The 24,289-nt window shown below is 38.5% G+C and overlaps 1 protein-coding gene across 8 annotated transcripts in view; it reads left to right on the forward strand.

Annotated features, from left to right (window-relative positions):
• YAP1 (Yes1 associated transcriptional regulator) overlaps positions 1 to 21,964 on the forward strand; it is a 93,560-nt gene extending 71,596 nt beyond the window's left edge. For all 8 annotated transcript variants that reach the window (XM_054188214.1, XM_054188215.1, XM_054188216.1 and 5 more), the window contains 3 exons: positions 10,678 to 10,808; positions 17,092 to 17,204; positions 17,800 to 21,964. In XM_054188214.1, coding sequence (XP_054044189.1) covers positions 10,678 to 10,808; positions 17,092 to 17,204; positions 17,800 to 18,038 — 483 coding nt within the window. In that variant the 3' untranslated portion in view covers positions 18,039 to 21,964. The remainder of the gene's footprint in view (positions 1 to 10,677; positions 10,809 to 17,091; positions 17,205 to 17,799) is intronic.
• Positions 21,965 to 24,289: the final 2,325 nt, after the last annotated feature.

A 24,289-nucleotide genomic window follows, 5' to 3' on the forward strand; every position in this document is an offset into this window, starting at 1 on the left:
TGTTTATAAGCGTGCTGCATTATCACACACAACTTTGATATCAGTTTTTAAAAGCAAACGAGGAATTCATTGGACGTTTTTCTGCATTGAAAACAACCTTCTTGTTTAGCATTCTTGAGGATACTGCCGTTCCAGTCCTGATGTCATCAAGATGTGTATTTAAAGCAAACCTCCCATTATATCTAAGGTAGTACTTTGTGACTTTTAAGTACTGTTCATGTGAATGTTCTTATCAGTTTGTTTAAACAGGTGTGATCTTAAAAAAGGATATCTGTAATCAGTTAATAAAAAGTCACTTGAAATATTTATGATTTTTAAGCATGTACAGCGTAACAGAATTATTTAATAGATTAGACTAACAAAATAATTGCTATGGGGATATGATATGTAATTATTCCATTTTGACATTTAATAGGTTCCTGCACAAATACATTTTCTGTATAGGAAGCAACAATTCTGAAAAGCCTCCCAAGCTCAGACCAAAAGAAATTTGGTCAAAATGTGAAGCACAATAAACAGTTTAATGCGGACTTCTTTTAGGCTCTTAAGAAGCTGAATATGGAATGAATCTCTGAAAGGGTGGATTTATGGATATATTCAGAGAGCTTCTTGCTTGCTATCGCTAACAGTATTCTTAATCTACCGGTGCTTAGGACAATATTTATATTGGCTTGTATTGTACTTTGTTTTTCTAAGAAAAACACTATGCATACTAGGCAAGAAAAACAGAATAAAAGAAAGTATCCTGTGTTTGGAAGCCATGAGTACTGGTGTGCCATTGCATTCTGAAGAGTACCACAAAATTTGTACGTCAGTAGTTCTCCCAAGAAGATCATCTTCGAAGTAGAAACCTCAGACCTTAGAGAAAGCACTATAACACCCTGGAGAAAACACTTTCTTGTTTGGCAATATCAGTGCAGCTCTAAAACAGAAGGCTTTTAATTAAGATGTAATCATTTAATCCATTTACAGAGCATTAAACTCATAATCATCTCGTTGATCAATATTGGATCCTATTATGAAGAAGGAGAAAAAAATTTCCTTAAGAACTGTGGGTATACGTGGGAGTAAACAGAGACGCACACTCCTCCACACCAGTTGGAAACACCTTATCTTTTGCCACAATTAGGTCATTCAGAAGGGATTTTTTTTTCTTACTGAATGCCAAAAGTGTATTCTTACATGCCTGAAGCTCTGTCATGCACTTGTTCACTCTTCCACAGTAACTTCTTCCTGTTGCCAACTCAGAAATATGCAGAAAATGGAGAACTTTGGGATCAGTTTCATACTTAATAAGATCAGATTTTTGGAACTTCTTGAAATTCTGGCTTAAAACACTAAAACACTGAAAAAAAACCTCAAAGGGACCTTATTGATAATTCATTAAGTGTATATGTAGTGGTCACTCTGCTTTGTTTGGAATGGGAACTGCTTAAAGGATTTATGCAAAAAATCAGGATTCCATTTACATTTAAACTGGCTTCGTACCAGGCTCACCTCTATACTCACCTGCCCGGGATCAGTTTTATTAGCCTGCACTTGCTAATGAGTCAAGCTGTGTTTGAGTCATCTGGTGGATAGAGAAGTAGGCAATCATGTTAACTTGAAAGTTCTATAATACTAGATTATTCATGTTGTATCATCTAAATGTATTTGCTGTGTTTTCATGTGTCACTTCAAAAATGTAGCGAGCAGCCATGTGTAGAAGAAGGTGCTTAGAGAACTGCTTCTGGAAATTGTTGTCTAAATCCTTGAGGCTTTGTACTATAGAAGCAAATGTTGTCTGTCTTTTCTAGTGATGCTATTATTGACGTCTCAATCTGTACATCCTATCAGGTCACAGTCAACCTAGTGCATCTGAAAAATCTGCAGAAAGAGCAAACGTTTCTTCGGTCAGCTTTTCCTTTTTGACAGATCCTTCCTTTCCTTTGTGAATAAAATTAAGTTTAGAGGAATTACCTGCTTTCATGATGATAAAGCTCTGCTTGGGGGAAGAATAATAGCTGCTTTTGCTAAATTTTAGATGTTCTTTTAAGGAATACGGAAAATAAAGTCTTCTAATGTTCAGTGCTCTTAATTCTTGGAGGACTAAGTCTGTTTTAGAGAAGGTCTGTTTTAGTCAAGGTCTTCCTTTTGTGAGGAAATTACACTACACCAGCATTCTTGAAGCTTGCCTCTAACGAAGTATCTCTTCTATACGGATAACAATACCTGGAAAATGTTCCTTTACTGGGTCTCTGAGCTTTTCTTAATCATAGAATCAAGTAGGTTGGAAGGGACTGGTGGAGGTCAGGTAGTCCAACATCCTGCATCCAGCCCAGCCTCCTCTTCCTTCCTGACATTTGTGTCCATATAGCCTGGATACAGTGCCATGGTTGTATTGATATCTTTGGACAGGTTTTTTTTTCGGTACTGGGTGAACATTGTGTCCTTGCTAGTTTTTATCACTCTGCCATGATATTTTAGTATCCTGTAGTGACACTAACACTCAAGGTGTTATGTGTGGAGGCCTTAGCACTTAAATACCTCCTGGAAAAACTAAACAATTGCTCAGCTTCATCTTTTCTGGCAAGTACTGTAAAAGACTCTTTTTGTTTGAATGAGGGTGCATTTTATTATAATTCCAAAAATGTCAGTGTCAAAGGTATTTGAAGCCAAGATTATAACTTCCATATTTACTGTGCATAAACAAGACCTATTGATGCATCCAGGGAATTTGAAAACAGCAAGCATCTGACCAGTTACTTACACTTATCATCATCATCAGTCATCTGTGAGTACCTTAAAGATGTCTACCTGTCTTAGTTAAGAGATTGAGTGACTTGACTTTCTCTCCATCCCCAGTAGCTCTCCTTCTACTTACTGCAGTTAGCATCTGGTTGTCAACAATGTCTCACCTAAAGTAGCCATCAGTCTTCTTTTATATATATTGTAAAATTGGCTAGACGTTAGGTAACGGATTTCTTGCCTTCCAGTATACGATGGAAAGAAAGAGAGTCAAATACTGTTGAAATACTGATGGCATTATTCCTGGATGTTGTGGAGACTACTTTTTTTGTGTTAAGACTGAAGATTTCTTACTTTTCTGCCACTAGTATTAGAGTATTTGCTAGTAAGATTAGCATACTACACAGCCGTTTTCATGATAAAGTGATTCTTTCTGTGCTCTCTGTTCATTGTCTCCATTCTTTTGTCCTTCTTATTTTATGATGTGCCTCTCATGTTCTCTGTCCTGTTGCCCTGGACTTAACTTCTTATCAACTTTTGTTTCCCATGATTCCTTAAGAGTTCGTTTTAGCTGGTGTTTGATGCCTTTCATCAGCTTAGTCAATGAGATTTCCAGGGAAATGTTAATTTCCTAGGACAATTTTATTGTATTTCAATAAAAGATTTTTTTCAGTCACTTTGTATGTACACCAGTACAAAGCTATGTTACTGTCAGATTTGTGACATTTTTTAGAAAGTAAGGAAGACATTAAAAACAAATACAGTCTTGAATTCTGTACTCTTGGAGTTCCATGATGTTAGTGAAGCTGGAAGTTTTACTGAGGACTTAGAGTTTGTTTGTTCGGGTTTTTTTTCCCCCTTCCCTGTAATATGTCTTTTAAATAACAGGATATACTTGTGTTCAAATTTCAGTGGAAATGGTGGGCAATAGTTATTTTAGTTTCTTAGTGAATCCCAAACAGTGTTGTCCCTTGAATCTCGTTGCACATCCTTCTGTGTGTTATCTGAAGCTAACCCAGATCAACAAGATAAATGACTTGTCTTGGTTCCATCAAAGGTGTTTGGGTTTGGGGGGCTGGGTGTTGGGTTTTGGCTGGGTTTTTTTGTTGTTGTTGGGCTCTTTTAACAGAGATACGGTACTGAAGCCAGACATTTGGTCTTTGAACATGGCTTTTTTTGACCAGTGAAGGTATGACCACTGATAAAGAGAAACATCTTTGAAAATTTCGTTTACAAGATGCAGGAAGAAAATAACAAGTCACTTGTGGAAAATTCATAGCTGTATTGTGTCCCTCGGTTTTAATTTGCCTCACTGCTCGATATTTGGTAGGGAAAATGGTCTGTGATGTGTCTTATTCTGAAGAGATCCATCATGTGAAAAGTTTTGAATCCATTATGTGACAAGTTAGCTAGCTAACACTCAGTGAAGAGTCTTTCCAACAAAGTTGGGGTTTTTTTCGCATTTAAAATTTTTGCTTCTGGATGAACTTTTTTAATCAATAGTCACAAATAATACCTGAAACTTCTCATTGTAGTGAAAGTAAATATTGTATCCCTCCTGTTTTTGTGTTTTACTCACTTGATAGCTCTTTTCACTAATACTAAGGCTTGCTTTGTCCCTTGTGGCTTAAGTTTTCTGCTAGATGTGTTTTTGCACAGTGAACAGAAATTGTTACTGATTGCTCACTTTGCAAAGTAACAAAATATTACTGGAGAACTGCCGTGTAGACAAGGGAGCTGAGCAGCACGTATGATATCATAAGTAACTTAAAGGTTCCAAGTAGGCAGAAATAAATTTTGTGTATGTTTATCTCAGTTTTCATTGAACTATTGATATGTTATTGTTAGCAGGAATATTTTACTTCATAAGGTAACAAACTGTTGTTATTCACTGGACTATCTTCCAAAATTGAGGAACTGACTTCTTTAGTGTGCGGCAGTAAATTTAGCATGTAATAACAAATCTTAGCATATTGCCCCTAATATAGGCATCTGTTTCTAGGAAAGCACTTGTATTTTAGGTAGCTAAAGGTTAGTTCAGGTAATCTGTCAAGTACCTGTCATTTACACAGAGCTTTGCTACAGTGTACCACGAGGCTTACAGGTAAGGCAGCGCACCCGTGCAGTGCCGTGACTTTAGAAATTAATTCAGGAGAAGACTTCAACAGCTGTCTAGAGCCATCCTAAACTGGGGCTGAAGGCTGCAGCCGGGGGGTTGTATGTTATTTTTTTAAGCAAAATGCTCGCTTCTTAATAAAATGAGTTCTGACGGAGAGGTCTGTCATGCTCTGGCAAACTGAACTGCAGCCATTAAACTCAGCTGTCTGCCAGAGGTTGTCTTAATAAGGCAGCAGAACAGGATGTGTCTAACATTGTTTTTTCATAATCTAGTAGCCAACGCATTGGTGTGGCTACAGGTGTAGACCCACAGGGATTAAGAGATCGAGACACACATCTTCCTGTGCCCTCACTAACAAACTCTGCTTCTTCTAAACACTATTAAATAAAACAAAGTTTTGCCACAGCATCGAGAACTTCAGCTTGGAGTTGGATATCCTGTAGAAATTATGGAGATGTTCCTTGACCTAATTATTACTTAAGTCTTTGCTATTTGTGATGAGCGAGCAGTACACTAAGGTACTACTTTAAAGACTGCCTAGAAAATGCAAGCATGACTGGCTGTAAATAGGCAAGCATTATTGCAAGGGAGTCCTGTGTGGCTGGATTTGGGGGGGGAGGGTATGTTGGCTGCCATCAAAATATACAAAATGTGGAATTCAGCTAGTTTTACTGCAAAGGCAACGTAGCTGTTGTTCAGCTGTCTTGGGAACTAAGCATTTTAAATGTTCTTTGGCGTCGGAAATAGTATAGCTTCATTCCTTATTGAAAACCATATATCTAAGTGAAACTTTTGTTTATTCGTTTGTGTGGCAAGAGCTGTAGAATTTGAATTTCACACTCGCTGTTAGCTTAAGTGGGAAATGCTGAGCATCGGTAGCTAGAAGTTACGCAGTGGGAAAGATACTTGTATTATATGAGTAACTTAAAAATTCAGAATCTCCGATTCCACTTGCAGAACCTAAGCTTTACAGATTAACGAAATAATTTTACTGCTAGCTTGTGAACGTAGATCTTTATGGATAAATACCCTGTCTAAAAGCCTATAGAGTAAATCAGATCTGCATTCGTTGCCTTTGTCTGTTTGGGGTTTTTTTATGCCCCTAATTGCTTCAGGACACACTTGTGTCTGTGTGGGAGTTGTAGCCCCCTGCAGTGGGTTTCCTGGCGTTGCTGGTGCTGCTTGCAGTTGCAAAACTTAATCTCAGAAGTGCTGCTGAGCAGTCGGTCAGAAGAAGATATAAGCCATGTTGACCTGAGTACAAGATGGCCGTGAATAACAGCTTTTGCTAGAAGCAAACAAAAATGGGTAGAGCTCTGTGTGTCCTTCATGCTGGCAGGTACCTGCCTCGCTAGTGCTCCAGGACATCCTGGCTGGGCAGGGGCAGTGCTGGAGCCACGGGGCAGGCAGATACCAAGAGGAATATGAAGCAGTGGCACAGCAAAGGACTGCGAAGCCAGACGAGAAGCCAGGCTTTTATTTACGAATATCTGTTCCAATTTATGTGGCCTTACCTGTGCTTACAGTGCTCTGCGTAGCATTGAGTTCTTTGCCAAGTGTATACAACACAATTAATTATCGCCCTATCAGTATCACCTCTTAAATTAATTTTTTCTGGTTTTCATGATTGCAACACTGAATGATTTATGTTTCCCCCTTACTCTTCACTAATTGTGTAACTCCTCATTGCAGAATTCGTCTTCATCTGTCCATGTGTTTTCTGTTTCTTTTGTACATGTGTCCTAACTTTGTGGCCCTCAAACAAGAACGTAAATACTTAGTCTGAAGGATAACTGGTGCTGCAAGTCTGCCCATAAGTCTTGTGGTCCTCCCTTTCCCCAAGCAGTTCTCTCCCATCCCAGTGGAGCCTGTGGATTGTTTGATAGTTGAGCAGTGTTTGAGGGCAGAAGTGTTACAATTGGCCCTTTTAAAGGAAATTTACCAAAAATCCCCAGTTATAACGATATATCAATTCAAGTCGAGTAGCATATCATATGTTTAATACAATAAGAACATGATATGTGAGTTGCATGAGGGAGTCTTTTACCTTTCTGTTTACCTTTCTTTTTACTTTCTTTTTTTTTTTACGCTTTTTCCTCAAAAGCACAATGAAGATAAAAATAAAAATGCTCAGAAAAGAGTAATTTTATAAAGTTAATTTGGACATGGTGTGAATGACCACAAAATTCATGTAAAACTTAATCTGTGTGCAATTATGAACAAAAAATGGATAAGGTCAGCCAGATAAAGCATACAATGCTGACCTTGTTTTTAAAATTACTTTGCTTAAGGAGATGACAGATCATTTTGGTCTTTATGTAATAACCAAAATTCAGCTTTTGTGTTAACAACAGGAATGCTAAGCTTTTATTTTCCCAGAGGTACTTCAAAAAAGTTTGACATACTTACAAAAATAAGATGAGATCAAGTTATAGAAGTCTAAGCCAGGATTTTGTCATGGTTTTATTTTTGCCTCCAGACTTTAAGTGCTTCTAATAAAGGATATATTTTAAAGGATGAACTAAAAGCCTAGAGTTCACATTGCTCTGTTTGGAGCTGGGAGAGGCTTGTACACTCCCACGCATTTTTTTTAGGTATAGGAAACACGTAACTTTTTTTATTGAAAGCCAGTTTTATAAGGAAGAAGACTGTTCTTCAAGCGACACAGCTTTAGCTTCCATTACGTGCACCTTTAATTAAAACTAGTCTTAATACACTCTGTAGGGCTTGTAAAAAAACATGGGTTATCTTATGGAATGATAAAAAATCACTCTGTATTTGTTTCTGAGCAGCTCGTCTTTTTTTGGTAATTCCTTTCTCTCTCTTTCTGACTCCCAGATTGACATAAATTTATTACTTGAATGCGTAATGGAATAACATTCTTTCTAGGGTGAAGTGCTGTACTTCTGCCTCCTGAATAATTAGCAGTAATGCTACTTATAAATAGTTAAAAAGAGTTGTAGGTTTGCACTTTTTAGCAGTGTTGTTGAAACAAGGATAAAAGTAGTACTAATACTTAAAAGACTTATTTCAATATGTTGTACATGCCAAAGAATAGGCAAAATACAGTTCTCTCCTGTGGTTTAATACATCTCTTTTTAGTTGGGCCTTCAGTGAAATGTAATTTTTCTTTTTTAGCTGAATAGTATCTGAGTTAAGGTAATTTTTACCATACTATTTAAATTCATATATTGAGGAAGCTTCAATCTCTCCTACCCTCTAAGGATTTAGAAAACACAAAGGTAACTTTCCTGCTTTTTCCAAATTGCTTATTCCTTTGTAATGACTTTTTTCTTAAGGTACTGAAGGAGAAATGTGTGAGTGTTTTCTTTTCTGGTGTCAGTAGCCCTTGAGAACAGGACTTGTATGGATTTCTCCTCTCTCTCGGGTTTGGGTTTTTTGGGGGGGAGGGTATTGTTTGGTTGGGGTTTTTTTTTGTTTTGTTTTTTAAACTATTGCATCAGAAGGCAGTGCTGATTAGAAAGACAAGCCTACCATGCAATGAGATATAATGTCACTTTAGTGCTTTATATACGGAAATGACTCCGTGTTGGTTTTGCTTTGTCATCATTCTTTGGGACACTGGTGTGTGATTAAGCTTCTTCCCCAGGCGCTGGTGCTTCTGGCCCCTCCTCTTCATCCCAGGCAGGGACTGCAGCCCAAGGAAATGAAAACGCAACGCACAGATCAAAGCAAGAGGGAAGGGGAGAAGGACAGAGCGTTCTTGCCATAGCCAGGTGGTTGTAGCTACGTAAGAGCAGAGCTCTGCTATGAGAGCGCAGAAGGAAGGTGCGCTGTATTCCAGCTACGAACCCAAGAATGGAAAGATTCTAGAGGCAGCGGTGCAAAATCAATTGATTTTTTTTTAATAATTATTTTCCCTTCCTCTTTTTTAATTGGACAAATAGCAAGATAGAATTAGTTAAAAGTAGCTACATCACACGAAGTCAGCTTCTCAGAGAAGGGAAGGCTCAGGTGACATCTGGAAGAATTCTAGTCTCCAGAAGAAGGGCATAGAGAAGGGCATAAAGATTGTGTTGTGAGGGAGCAGCTCTTGAGCCATCTCTGGGGTGGCTGCTCTAAGACCTTCTACCTTCTTCACATCACCATTTGGGAAGCATTCCAGGAAAGGAAACCTTTTTTTTTTTACAGATTGAGTCCACCTGTGTATCAGCCTTCTTCCATCAAGGCTGATGTAGCAGAAGTTTGTAAATTTAGCTGTGAAGTAAGACTTCATTATATAGTCTTTGCACTTGGTTTTATTACATAAGCAAATGAAAATCATACAGATAAGCCTATAGAAATGATTAAAAGGTACCTAACATCCTGTGATCTGAAAATGAGGAGAAGGAGTATTATTACTATTTATTAAGAACAGTGGCCAAGTAAGCGGTGGTGAGCAGAGGACTGGATTTACTTGGAGTAGGCAATTGGGTGTGACGGACGCAGAAACCAATGGTATGTTTGTACACCTTCTGCCAAGGTCTAATCAACTGGAGTGAGAAAAACTTCTAGTACAAGACATGAAACTTGGTATTAAAGGAATATGTAGAATGATAATCCACAGGAATGGGAGTGAAGCATACGCACATTAGAAAAGGGAAAAAAAAAAAAAACAGGTGGTAGGGAAGCATTCAATATTTGGCACAATCTGCTGAAAAATAAGACTTTTAGACTTAAGACCTAGACTTTTTTTAAGAGATCACTTTGAGGAAGAATTGGAGAAAGATTACATATTAAAAGTCTACAGTAGTTCTTAGGCTCATAATTGAGAATGGATTAAGACCTCTCCTATTACAAGTGAGAAATGTTGAGTATTGTCAAGACTGACAAGATTGGTTTTGCCTGAGATTACTTTCCCAGGCACAGTCTGGAAATCACATACTGTTAATAATGGTAACAAGATGGTCAATACATTTCTTTACGAGTGTCTACATTAACAAAGCACAGACTCAGTGAACCATTGATGATGTTTTAGGAGAGTTGCTTGAAGAAAATTATTGTATTTTTCACATGTGTAACTCATGGATTACCTGTTTAAAGGGAGAGAAGGGGCACTGGGAAGTTACGTAAAGTGCAGCTTATCTCCACCCACCTTAAATCTTGTGTATTTTATGTTAAAATTTATTTTCATTAAATAGCAATGACAACCTTTATGGATGGATTGGTTCAAGTTGGCGCATGGTCAGATATGTAAAAAATATATATCTAATCTTGGTTTGTAACTTCAGAAGTGCAGTGCCTTAGTTTTACGAAGCAATTGCTAGGCATTTGAAGAGCTTTAAGATTTACATGTGGGACAATCACTGATACGATCAATGAGAAATTGCTAAATGCGTGCCTCAAACAGGAGTGAATGGGAACTTGTAAAGACTAAACTTTTGCTGAATGAAACAAACGAGGTAAAAAGGAAACCAGGGACTAAATTGGAACTTCGAAGAAATGGGAGGGAAAGTGCTAGTCAGCAGAGCTAGACAGATGTATCTTAGGGATCAGATAGTGTTAATAATTCTTATTTTTCATCTTAAGAATAGACTTAGCAAAAGCATATTGAAATGAGCTAGAAAAGATTTATGTAAACATACAGATATTTATATCCATAAATATATTTACAGTGAAGTCTGTAATACTGGGCTTGACTGGTGGAACTTTCATTATCACTGTAGACAGTAAAAATTCTTGATTTGTCTTCAGAAACTTAATTTCATTTAAATCTTGTAACTCAAAACATTAAAAGCATCAATTGCCTATAATGTCATGTGTTTATGTATCTGAAAAGTGCGTTCAAATGCCTAACGTGATCTTTCTTTCTCCCCTTCCCCCTGTTCTAGGAATTGGCTCTCCGTAGCCAGCTTCCAACGATGGAACAAGACGGTGGATCTCAAAATCCTGTGTCATCTCCTGGAATGTCTCAGGAACTGAGAACAATGACTACAAATAGTTCTGATCCCTTTCTTAACAGGTTTGTAGGAATAGCTGCTAGAGGGAAAAAAATTGATTTAAAATTCTGTTTAGTACATGTAATAGTTTATTTTGAACATCTGTCTGTGCCAAAAGCCACAGCTGTAAATGAATCTTTCCTTAAATGGCAAGTCTAGTAAAAGTTGAGGATTAAAAGCTGTCTCCTGTGGGAGGAAGTAGTCTGTTCAGACTTGTAGGAAGGTTTCTTATTCAAAGTCATAACATGTTTGCCTCTGCATAATCTGTTGACTAACAGTCATTTCAAATTACTGACTCAGAAGAATTTGTGAATAGCTTGCTGTGAGATCAAATGAACCGTGAGGCACATTTAGGACTACACCTTGAGGTTCATTTTAAGGTTTCTCCATTCACCCCTTCCCTCCACTTCAGGTATTTAATTTAGCAGTATTTTTACTCTGTTAATGTTAGGTCTGCAAATAGTGGCATGGTTCATTTTAAATGATGTATTATTTTGAAGTGGGTCTTTTAACTCAAGATTTAGAATTTCACAGTATAGGCAAGTCTTTTTCATGTAACTTTTTCCTTAATCCTGCTGAGTTGGAGTGTGTTTTTTGTTGGAAATACTGTTCTAATTAAAACTTGCGGATGCTTCGTACTAACAACTTTGGAGAAACTGTTGCAACATGAGATAACTTGTATCTGTATTTTTTGCTTAGCATGCTGGAAAGAAAAGATGAAAATGGTAAAATAGTCAAATCTCCAAGCCACATAAACTTTTAATTGATAGAGTACAAATCTACTAACGTTTCAGCGGTATCAAGTAGTTGATCTTAAGTTGGAGTAGTTAATTTTTAGACCTTCATTGGACTATATTTTGCCAGCATTCTAAACTGATACTGACTCAGTATCCCATACCATAAAAGAGAAAAATTATGTATTCTGTCAGAGTTAATTACTGCTTTTCTGCATTACTTTGAAATGTTAGCCTAACTTTGGGATGCTTACTGTAAATACTCATGAAGTATAAGAATATGCTCATCCTTCTGTTTAATGGTACGTTATTATACTCATGGGAAACCCCGTTAAATTCATCTTGATTCTTTCAATATAAGTCTTAACTTCATGGTTTTTGCCATCAATACAGTTTCAAACCTGCTTGTAAGGTAAAAAGTCCACATCACGATAGCATTGGCATGATTTTGGAGTAGGTCAAGCTTAAATACCTGACGTAATTTTAGATACTGAAAACAGTTATAATCTTTTTTTTAAACCTTTGCTGCAGTTGTAAATCCCTTCCCATATTCTTTTAAATAACTTAATGTTGCTGATGTCTCACGCTTAGGTTCTTCATCCCTAAAGATGTACTGTCATTGTACGTAACTTTTCCAGTTATTGACTTTCTATCAGCAGCTAATTAGCTTAAGTTTGTTTCATTTTCTGCCTTTTCCAGGAGACTCTTCCATCATTTCATATGCTCTATCCTCAATCTAATTCTCAAAATTAGTAAAGTTCAGTGAAGCTGGTGCAAGAACATACCCTCCATCTTGCCAGTGAAATCCATTGTCGTTCATATAGTTTAGGTTACGTAAATAACATCTGTTGCTCTTAGGCTTCTTTCCTACTGCATGAAGTATTATCTGTGGTAGCATTGTCTGTGCTACTGTGAGAGCAGGAGAAGAGTTTCTGTCTCGAGGTACACAGTGCTTTGTTATATATTGGAGAAAAACAAGTTTAAAAAAAAAAAAAGGTCTTGCACATGGAGAAGAATAGTTGTGTGTTGTTATTAAACTCCCTAAGGAAGTAAGTGGTATTTCCACGTTTTGAGTAAGCCCTTCAGGAAGGCTTTTCTCCTACACAGACAAATCTGATTGGAAAACTTCATGTTTTGGTTGGTTTTTGGTGGTGGTTTTTTTTTTTTTTTTTTTTTTTTTTTTTTTTTTTTTTTTTTGTTAGAGGGAGGGATTCTCCTCCGTGGAGTTCATCCTGGGATCTGGTGTGAGCCTTAACTGTGCTGGCCCCGTCCTAAGGAATAAAAAGGACCAAAAAATTCTTAAAACTGACCTGCTTTCCTATGAGAAGGCTCTGTAGATAAATGATGGCCTTGATGTGGTGTGGTAACATACTAGCTTGAATTTCTGGAAGGCTGTTGCCATCATACGTTGAGGCCAGGTATATTTTGACATTTGTTCTTAAATGACATAGAATCCTCACATCTTCAAAACCTTCTTTCTGACCCGAAAGGAACACATCTTCAGATTTCAAATGGCACACATAACATATAAAATCATGGATCTTTACCTTTAATTAGAAACAGGAAAAAAGCTAGAAAGCGCCAATTCATGTTGTTTGTAATTTTTTTGGCAGGTTGATAGTTAGCAAGGACTATTTACTGTAAAGTGCACAAAGATACTACTTGCCTAGTTGCAAATAGGTTTAAGTGGGCTTTTTTTGGTAGCCCTTACTTGATACGGAATACTGAAGATCTGTACCTGACTCAAGTTCAGAATATCTTAATTTGCATTTTGTTTTGAGCATTGTCTCCTTCTAGGTAATTTTATGTACATCACAGCACTTAATTCTGTCATATAGGTAAGGGAAAGGGATTTTAAAAAAGGACATTTGTGGATATTCATTTCTGTCTCTGAATTAGATACAACAGTCCAATAGTTTTGACCTAAAGATCTCCTTGATGTGCCTTGTGTTAAAGTTCAGACTCACAGAAATGCTTCTTTCTATCTTTGTGGGGTACAAATAAGTTCCTGGTGAGAAAATACCCCTAACTTTAGGTACCAAAGTTGGATATCCATAGTTGAGGTAGTTAAATAATTTCCACTGCCTACATAATCAGAACATCCAAAAAATCTTAGAAAATAATTGCTATATTGGAGCAATTTGAGAAAATGCACAGTAGTGTTTTCATTTTTGTAGTCAGTCTTCTGCCTGCTGTCTCCGGTACCTACTGTCATTGTGGTAGATTTTGGTTTTTTGAACGGGACATCCAGCGAGGCAGACTATTAGACTATTTCACCTTTTGTTTTCCCACTCTGTTCATATATTTTTGTCTATTAGATTTATATTGGTAGTGACAGTAATTCTCTGTTCTCCTAATTTGGGATTTCTTCTTTTGTATACACGTATTTTAACACATATTACTTGAAGAAGCATCCACTCTATTTTGGGTAATGCAGTTTAGTTGCGTGCGGTAATTTTGGGTGATGTGACGACTAAATGAAGAAATCCTTGTTGAAGAAAGAGGAAATGTGTATTAAAGAGTGATTTCAAGAGAAAGGCTGGACATTCCAAGTGTGAGAGCAGCAGCCAAAAAGCCTTCTCAACTAGAGTGATTTAGTGCAGCATAGTCTCGGTTCTGTTTTTAGTATTTTGTGCCACAAAGTAAAGCAGCATTTTTTTTCACAGAAGTTTTAAATAGCTTAATTATTACGATTGTTATCAAATGTGTGAGGATACTATTTTTAAATCAATCTAAAAAAAAAAAAAAATTATGACTTCACTATAAAGAAATGTTAGCTTTCCTTCTTGTATGGCAAAGATGTCTTCATGAAATCTTTTATATTTATATGTATCTATATGTGTATTTATTCATGGCTGATGGCATTCTACTTTGATACAGCGTTCAGTAGCTGTTCAACCATCCTCTGTTTGGTTCTTCATACTTGACAAAAAGGCATACACTATATATTTCATGAGCACATTATGAGAAGGATCAATATGTTTTCAAATGCTAATTTGAACAGTATGTCAAGTTGATCTTCATTTATTATTCAAGCTGGAAAATCAGTAAGGATTCTCAGTGAATGCTACCACAACCTGAAAAAATACAGATTTTTTTGAAAATATGTTGTGAAGCTTGGATATTAGGAGATGCAGGGGGAGGGTATATTTCTACAGCTGCTTACGCGGGCCACAGCTCCTGCCAGCAAACCTGCTCCTGCTTGGGCTTCTCTCCACGGGTCTTAATTCTCGCCAGGAACCTGCTCCAGCATGGGCTCTCCATGGACTGCAGCGTTTGACACGGTCTCCCACAGCATCCTCATAGGGAAGCTTAGGAAGAGTGGGATTGATGAATGGACAGTAAGGTGCATAGATAACTGGTTGAAAGACAGAGCTCAGAGGGTAGTGATTAGGGGCACAGAGTGTAGTTGGAGGTCAGTGATGAGTGGTGTTCCCCAGGGGTCAGTACTGGGTCCAGTCCTCTTCAATATATTCATCAATGACCTGGATGAGGGGATAGAGTGCACCCTCAGCACGTTTGCTGATGACACAAAGCTGGGGGGGTGGCTGACACACCGGAAGGCTGTGCCGCCATACAGAGAGACCTGGACAGGCTGGAGATCTGGGCAAAGAGGAACCTTATGAAATCCAATAAGGGCACGTGTAGGGTGCTGCACCTGGGGAGGAATAACCCCATGCACCAGTCCAGGTTGGGGGCTGACCTGCTGGAGAGCAGCTCAGCTGAAAGAGACCTGGGAGTCCTGGTGGACAACAGGATGACCATGAGCCAGCAATGTGCCCTCGTGACCAAAAAGGCCAATGGCATCCTGGGGTGCATCAAGAAGAGTGTGGCCAGCAGGTGGAGGGAGGTCATCCTCCCCCTCTACTCTGCCTTGGTGAGGCCACACCTGGAGTACCGTGTCCAGTTCTGGGCTCCCCGGTTCAAGAAGGACAGAGAACTGCTGGAGAGGGTGCAGCAGAGAGCTACCAAGATGATTAGGGGACTGGAACACCTCTCTTATGAAGAAAGGCTGAGGGATTTGGGTCTGTTCAGTCTGGAAGACTGAAAGAGTGGGTGTCAGGAGGATGGGGCCAGGCTCTTTTCAGTGGTGCCCGGGGACAGGACAAGAGGTAATGGGCATAACTTGAGCATAGGAAGTTCCACCTAAACATGAGGAGGAACTTCTTTCCTTTGAGGGTGGCAGAGCACTGGAACAGGCTGCCCAGAGAGGTGGTGGAGTCTCCAACTCTGGAGACATTCCAAACCCGCCTGGACGCGTTCCTGTGCAACCTGCTCTGGGTGACCCTGCTCTGGCAGGGGGGCTGGACTAGATGATCTCCAGAGGTCCCTTCCAACCCTATGATTATATGATTCTATATATCCACCTGCTGCAGTGTGGGGTCCTCCACAGGCTGTAGGGTGGATCTCTGCTCCACCGTGGTCCTCTGTGGGCTGCAGGGAGACAACCTCTGTCACCATGATCTTCTCCATGGGCTGCAGGGGAATCTCTGCTTTGGTACCTGGAGCACCTCCTCCTCCTCTTTCACTGACCTTGGTGTCTGCAGGGCTGTTCCTCTCACATTTTCTCACTCGTCTCTCCCAGCTGCTGCACAGTGGCTTTCTACCCTTTCTTAAATATGTTATCACAGAGATGCCACCACTGTCACCCATGGGCCCAGCTTTGGGCAGCAGCAGGACCATTTTGGAGCCAGCTGGAACCAGCTGTGTCTGACATGGGCTCAGCTCCTGGTGTCTTCTCACAGGGGCCATCCCTGCAGCCCCCCTGCTACCAAAACCTTGCTGTGTAAACTCAATACACTGGCCTACTTGCCCTCCGTCCCATCCCAAATTTCCCACTGCAGCTTTCTTTGTCTTGCTCACTCCGCTGGCAGTAAGATGGCAATGCGAAAGGGAATACATGTAAGGCCCTGTGCCCTCACTGTTTTGTTAACTGTTCTGTCAACAAGATTGTTCTGAACAGGGTTTGTTTACAGGACAGCTTCTGTACCAGGATTTGATTTATGTTAGGGCGCTCTCGTGCCGTGACACGTGTGACTGAGCTCGTAGTAATGCAGCAGTGGGAAGCAATTGAAGAACCACTAAAGGAGTTCCAACTATAGCTCCTATTTATAACAGCAGTGACCTAAAAATACGCCTCAGTGGTTGATTAAACATGGGACATTAATAGTTAGAAATATTTTTATTATCCTTGGAGAAGCGTGAAAGGGTACGCCATTATTATAGTCATTAGGGACTATCTGCGATATGCTTCCAGTGGTTTTCGGCTGTGGGTGGGCGTGAAAAGTTTAAAACCATGCAAAACGCAGGTAGGCAGTTTTTTTAAGCTGCATAAGTGTGCTCTCATCAAGTTAAATTGAATCTAAATAATACAGTGTTAGTTGGAAAAGGTCTGCATAAAATAAGCCCCAGGTGTCTCACACAGACAAAAGCTTCAGTTTTTTATTGGAATAGAGCATTTCTCATGACAGCAATCTTCTCAAAGCCCTTGAATCGGGCCAAAACCAAGCATTTATTTTAATTTCTTCAGTACACTGCCCTCATTTTTTCTGCTCCCTTTCTTCTGTTACAGTGGCACGTATCACTCCAGAGACGAAAGCACGGACAGTGGACTCAGCATGAGCAGTTATAGTGTACCCAGAACCCCCGATGACTTCCTGAACAGTGTTGATGAGATGGATACAGGTCTGTTTCTCTGTACATCCTTAACGCATGTTTTCTGTATATGCTCGTGTCCACTTACAATGAAAACAACCTACTCTGAGAAGCTGTGATACTTTCTCCTATTTCTGTGATAGAAGTATCGTAGTTAGATTTGTGAAAACATGCTTGTAATCAGCTCTACTGGGACGATGGGGGATTGCCGATAAATAGTATCGCTCCTGTTATATGGAATTTGAGTGTCCGTTTGCTTTTTTAAGTAATATTGTTTGTTAATGCTGAGAACAGTACCTCATCCAGTGTTGCTAATACCGCTCCAAACCAATATTTGACTCAGTATTGTGTCTTTCCTTTAAGCGTAAAAATGAAAATACACTAAATGACATCAAAGATCTTTAGAGATTTGGGTCAGTAGGTGAAAAGGTTGAAACAAAGGCATGTTCTTTGTACACCTGCATGCAGGCAAGTCATCTTTGGGTTTTGTGATGCATTTCTGTGAATCATATTGCTTGTATGATGCAAGAGATACAGGATTGACCTTTAACCAGTTGTCCTGATAAACTGTGGGTTTGGTACTTCCTGTATGTTTAATATCCATCCTTCTCTGTGTTATAACTAGGTGACAGTATCAGCCAAAGTAACATACCGTCCCATCAGAACCGTTTCCCAGACTACCTTGAAGCCATTCCAGGGACAAATGTGGACCTTGGGACACTGGAAGGAGATGGGATGAATATAGAAGGAGAAGAACTGATGCCAAGTCTGCAAGAGGCTTTGAGCTCTGACATCCTTAATGACATGGAATCTGTCTTGGCAGCCACCAAGCTAGATAAAGAGAGTTTTCTTACTTGGTTATAGGGGCCTCAGGGAGACTGAATTCTAAATCTGTGAAGGATCTAAGGAGAATAGGACATCTGTATCTGAAGTTCAGAACAAGCCAGTGTGGCACGCTTTGGCTTGTGTTCAGAAAAAGTAAATGAACAAATATTCAACAAGATTCTTTCGTTTTGCTCTTCCTTGTCCATCGCTGCTGTTATATATTGCTGACTTTTTTCCACAGTTGACTCTGAAGAACAGACATCTTCTTGATCTTTTTCTATTGCTGTTGCAACTACTGTTCAAGGGGGGTGGGGAGGGATGATGAGCCTATTTGGATGACGAATGCCATTCCTTTTGTCCTAGTGTGCGCTTGCATATCATTTTATCTAAGTACTCAGATTTGGGAGTTAATTTCTGCATGTCACTGCTTGTAGTTTGCTCGGCTAGTTGTCTCCTGCTGCCTGTGGCAAGTGGTAAAACATGACATACTGGGGTGACAAGCCAAAAATGATGTATCTGGTCAAAAGAAGTCAATACTGATTTGGAGATATGACTTAAAGGAGGGCTGAAGACTGTTTGGCATTAAGTGTTTCTACTAGTAGCTCTTTCATTAGTCACAAAGTGCTCTTGTTCATATTTTATGTTATTAGTAAATCATGAGTCATTTTACATAGAAACATATATGAACTTTGATTGTTGCCACATATTCTAGCCTAACTTTTTTTTGTCAAAAATACTTTGATTATTTTTGTTAGTTGGTTTAACTGTAGCTGTAGGATGGGAAGTAATTATAGGTGTTCTTTTTTTTTTTTTTAAAATAGTGAAATCTAAGGGTTTTTTCTGATTTCACATAGTCTTATTTAAATCTGAATTGTCTGCTTTTTTTATACTTAAAACATGCCTATTGTAGCCTGATAAGCTAGTGAGTACATAAACCAGTATGTTTTGCCTGTAACTTTTTTATTTTTTTTTAAAGGCTAGTTTTGAATGTAATCATTAGAATTCATGACCAGTGGCTTATTTTTCATGGTTATTTGCAAGATTTTCAATTAGAAGCTGATTGCAGCAATGTAAAAGGTAGAATCCTAAGTGTCCTATGTACAATTTTAAAAATGGATTTTAAAGTAGCAGAAGCCATTTTAAAATGACAGATGCATCTAATCTCTCTTCTGTTTTTTTCAGTTTTGATATCTAAGCGAGTTTAGATTTTAAAATCCTTCATGGGGAAAAAAACTATGAAAAGTTTCTCTTAAGTTAGTACGGAAAAAGTCTGAACTATTAGTATCACTCCTAAGTTGCAATGAAAAGGCTAGAACACCAAAAAAATAATATCCTGAAGAAAAACTCGTTAAGTGTAATAGTTATCCAATTCTGTTTGGTGAAAAATAAGCCCTGGACACTATATGTAGAAGAATGTAAAGATATGTGTTAGATGGTGACATGAGCAGGTAATGAAGTGTATATTAGTAGTAGAGCTTAGCATGGGGTAGAGGTGAGTATGAATTATCTTTATTTTAACAGGAAAAGACGTATCACTAAGTTGTCTCCAGGAGTTGACACAGTTTCCAAAGAGTATTTTTTAAATGAACAAAATGAGCATGAATCAAACTTTCAGTATAAGCTATGAAGTTTTCTGGGGCTTTTGGGTTTTTTTATGATGAAAAATAGTGTCACCCATTAACACCTCTATAATTAAGGGCCTGTCACCATTCTCAACATGAGCCTTTATTTTCTAGGGTGTATAACATGACTATAAAGATACTGTAAGTGTGAAACCGTTTTGAAAAAAATCTCAGCTAGCAGGGACTTCTCCTGGGAGAGATTTTTGGGTTTTTTTTTGTTTTGTCGTTTTTTTAAAAGACATTGATTATTTTTCAACTTAGGAATGAATCAGCAAAACAAAACAAAACAAAAACCCCCATGTTGTTATTATCATCTGGATTCTTTTATGCTTCAGAAATAGTTCTGGTTTAGGATAATGTAATGAATGAAAATTCTGAACCAAGTCTCATTTTAAAAACTGAAGCAGCAGAGGCAGAGATTTGAAATTTGCCACTATAAATGTATATTTACTACTTTACGTAAGGATATTAGTGTTTGAAATACACAAAATTTGTTTGTGGCTTGTTATGGAATACAGACAGGTTTTAAAATACCAATTTTTCAAAACACATCCATAATGATAAATATATTCTGCTACACCAATAATTCAGCGATTAATAGGCCACTTATATTGTGCAATGACACAGTAGCTCCTAAAGCAGTATATTGTGTCCAAGATAGGGATTTTAGTAGCATTTTTACAATTTCATTATGAATTCTTCTCTCTCCTTCCCTTCAGGAAAAAAAGACACTAAGCTGTTATAACTTGAATGGTCTGACGTTAAACCACAACAGCAAGGAAATTCAGAGTTTATTCCGTTTCAGTTGTCTTCCACAGTTGTATCCGGGTATAACAGCACATACGATGCACCGAGTGCGAACTCCTGACATGCTGTACCTTGCTACAACAGGGATGAGTACAGAACAAATTTTCTTTCCTTGCTTTTGTGTGTTTGTCACAGCTTTAATATTTGAATGTTTTCTTCTCATTGTAGAAACACTAAATGGCTTATACTGTATTTGGGTAGCACTGCTTAGGGTAGATACTGACAAACTGGGAATCCTTGAACTGCTCTAACATTAATTCTGTTTTGTAATACTTATTTTAATTGATTTTAATACATTTCCGTTCTCTCATTTATTAGGAAACGTACCATAGAGATGCTGTACTGTTGGCAATCAACATTAATTTGGATTTTACTTTTTTTTTTTTAATTCTACAAATGCATTGTTTGATGAAGTGGTTAAAATTGTTTGAAATGCGAAAGTGTTTTGCGTAGTATTTTATACTGATGTATATATTGAAACAGAAATCATTGTAATAATTGTAATAGCTTTTAGTTATAAATACACTACATGCAGACAGAAGGGGCTGTACAGTACTGTGCTGTTCAACACCCGGGCAGGGCCACTGCCTGGAAACAGGTTGCAGTGTCAGTAAACCACACGGATCAAATATTGTACCATTCAGTGTTGGCGCTCACCAATGCAAAAGGAGAAGAGACGATTTCAACATGATTAACACTACGTAGCTTTCATGCATCTGGTAAATTAGTACTAAAGTGACCTTTTCACTTACAAGCATGTTTTTTTTTTTTTTATACAAATTAACAGGTGTGCCTGTGTAAAATAATTTGTTTTCTGTATCTTGGAAAAAATACTCTCCACGTTTAGAATATGTTGTATGTTAGAGAACTCTTAAATGCACCCTTGTCAAAAATTATATATATTAGTTACCAATGTTACTTTTAGATATGAGCATGACTGTAAGTTAGGTACTTAAGTACATTCTGTTACATTATTTTTCTTTATGTAATACTTTTTCAGTTGTTTTATTTGGTATAAATATATACTTTGTGCTTAAACATCTTTGTTTGTTTTTAACACTCAATAGTATGTAAAGAGACTGATTTCCTTCCGTAAGATGGATGCATTGAACTGTTGGCATTCCTGTTGTGGTATGTCTGTTCTCGTCCCCCTTGTCACAGCTTTTGTAGTCGTAGAACTCCAGTCCTGCAGACATTGTGTACAAGCTCACCTAAGAGACAGAGGAGTCCCACTGAAGCCAGAGAAGGCTTAACATTAACGTACCCATCTCTGTGCGCTTGCAGTAACGTAGAGACAGTGACTCTGCTGAGCCTCGTAGTCTGTGTAAAGCAATACTTTAATTGATACGGCACTACAGTGAGAGCCGGTAACAGAACATCTCTTATCTACTATAAGAAAGCATCCTCTTTTTGCAGATATACTTGCAATGTTCAGGATCTTCCCACGTAGAAGATATGTTTTTTTTGGCTAACTCTTGAGTTTATACAATAATTTGTGTTAGACTATCAATAAAGACACACTATTTTCATTTCCAAGTTTTGAGTTATGAATTGTGAGATAATGTAATGACATACCTTGAAAGTGCCTGAAGATTTTAGTTTAAAAAATTCTTGACAGGATTCATTAATTCTGACCTTCTGTAAAGCAGAAATTCTGAAAGGTGGTTTTTCTTTTTAATGTAATGCAATTCGTGGTGGCTGAAGTCACACACTATTTGCATTTTAGCAGTTCCAGAGTTGCTGCTGTTCAGCACTGAAATGCCTCAACCCTGAGAAATTCAGTGCAGTTGTGTGCTTTCTTAGTTAGAAGTTCAGAGCTCAATGCTTCTAAATCACTGTCTTTTATTTGTGATTTCGTAGCATTACTCACTCACATCCTGTAGATTTAAACCTCACATCACACCTTGCGCTGGGGAATAGAAAGGCAGTGCCAGGGCAAGGCAAGGCACGGAATTTGACTTGCTGATATCTCTCTCCCATTTATAAGATGGTGAGATATTGCAGTAGTGGAAGTACGAGTGACCTTCTGAGGCAGCCCTGAATAGACGGTGCTATGGCAAAGCAGGAGATCTGGTCCAGGTGGTCCAGGCTCACTTGGCAATTCTTTTTGAAATATTTTCAACGCTTAGTTAAACATAAAAAGTATTGGTTTCAGTAAGCTAGAAATAGCATGCTTCCAAGGAAGCTCTTGAGTCTTCCCTATGCTAATGTGCAAGTTATCAGCAAAAACAAAAAAAGCATTTTTCACCTAGGATCATTAACAAAATAATTATTTGAGATCAGGCTGTGCTCTGTCTAGCGCCTCCTGTTCTGGCGGTTCATCTGGAGATTAAGTGGGGCCATCGATTTTATTTACAGCATCAGCGTCCATAGCTCATATGTTCCTGTTGAAGAGTAAATGTGTTTTTTGCCCTTTGTCATCACCACTTATTATTGCTAACAGTAGTTATCCGCACCCTCTAAATTTAGATGTCATCAAAGTCAAAGACATCCGTACAGCATGACAAATCTTGGCTGACATGAAATGGTAAAACAAACACTAACTGAAGAAGCAAATTGTCTTTAGAAGATAGGGTAGAGCTTTGTAACAACTACCACATCCACTACTTCATGTCTCTTAATCAAAATGCCACTATGTTTTTCTCTAAAGAAAAAAAATTGAGGAAGCATGTTGAATAAGAAACGTTTAAATGCCAGTACATCTAACAAAGCTGCCTAATTTATTTTTTTTTGTGGGGGGTGGAACTCACGATTTTTACTTTTCCTGACGTACTCCTCTCCTTAATGCAGAGGTGGTAACACTGAATGCTGCAGATGTAGTTGGTCACTCTGATTACAGTATTTTCTATATTAAAGTTGCTTGTATTAGAACATGAGAGGCAAAGTCATTTTATTGGATTTTCCTGTCTTTTTATTAGTGAGTGATTTTTTTTTTTTTTTTTTTTTTTTTTTTAAAAAGGTGGGGGAAGCCAGGAGCAGCCCGGGAGGCTTTTTCTTTCTTGTTACGCAGCAACAAAATAGAGCTCTGTAAGAATGGCATGTTAGATCTCACCTGAAATGCTCTTTCTCCTTTTCCCATGTATGTTATTTCCGAGATACTCTAGTGTGGTTTAAATTATTTCTTGTATTTACCATCTGTGAGTTTTGCTTGCCTAACACCTAAAGGCTGGGGCTGTAGCGCTTGGTGCTGTTCTGTCCCCAAAGGAGAAGAGAGTTCCTCCTCTCCAGCATCCAGCTCTCATCCTGTGTGAACTCTGTAGTATGATGCAGAAATCACAGCCTGGCTCCAGACATGCTACACAGCCACTGTTGCGGGGTGGTTATTGGCGAGCATGGTGGGGGTTTTTTGTTTTTTGTTTGTTGGGTTTTTTTTTTTTTTTTTGAGCGATGGTGGATTCCTATTCTGGTTTGACTTCCCAGGGACTGGGGAAGTTCACCTTCCCTCTTGCGTTACTTTGATTTCTGTAGCCAGGGGCAGGGAGTCCTCCCGGCGCCGGTGCCACCCTGCCTGCTGGAGCACTCCTCACCAGCGCTTCAACCTGGTGTGAACAGCGGTTTCTTCTTATATTTTTAGTTTTTAAAAGCTGACAGTTTTATTCAGCCTTTCACTCCTAGTTTGATTGTTAGGTATGCAAACACAATTGTCTCAGCTCTCTTGACTGACAAGTGACACTTTTCAGGCTCCACCAAGCGATATAATCCGTTCATACCCATCGTCTGCTGTTGAAGGGTGTGACCCAGAGGCCTCCCAGAGGTCCAGCTGTAGTTCTGGGCTTCCAAAGCCTACAGTTAAAACCAAGGTACTGGTCGTGCGAGCATACGACAAAATCCCAGGGCCACGTTTCTAAGAAATGGCATGAC

Source organism: Rissa tridactyla, chromosome 1, assembly GCF_028500815.1.
Source record: "Rissa tridactyla isolate bRisTri1 chromosome 1, bRisTri1.patW.cur.20221130, whole genome shotgun sequence".
In the NCBI taxonomy this organism is placed as follows: Eukaryota; Metazoa; Chordata; class Aves; order Charadriiformes; family Laridae; genus Rissa; species Rissa tridactyla.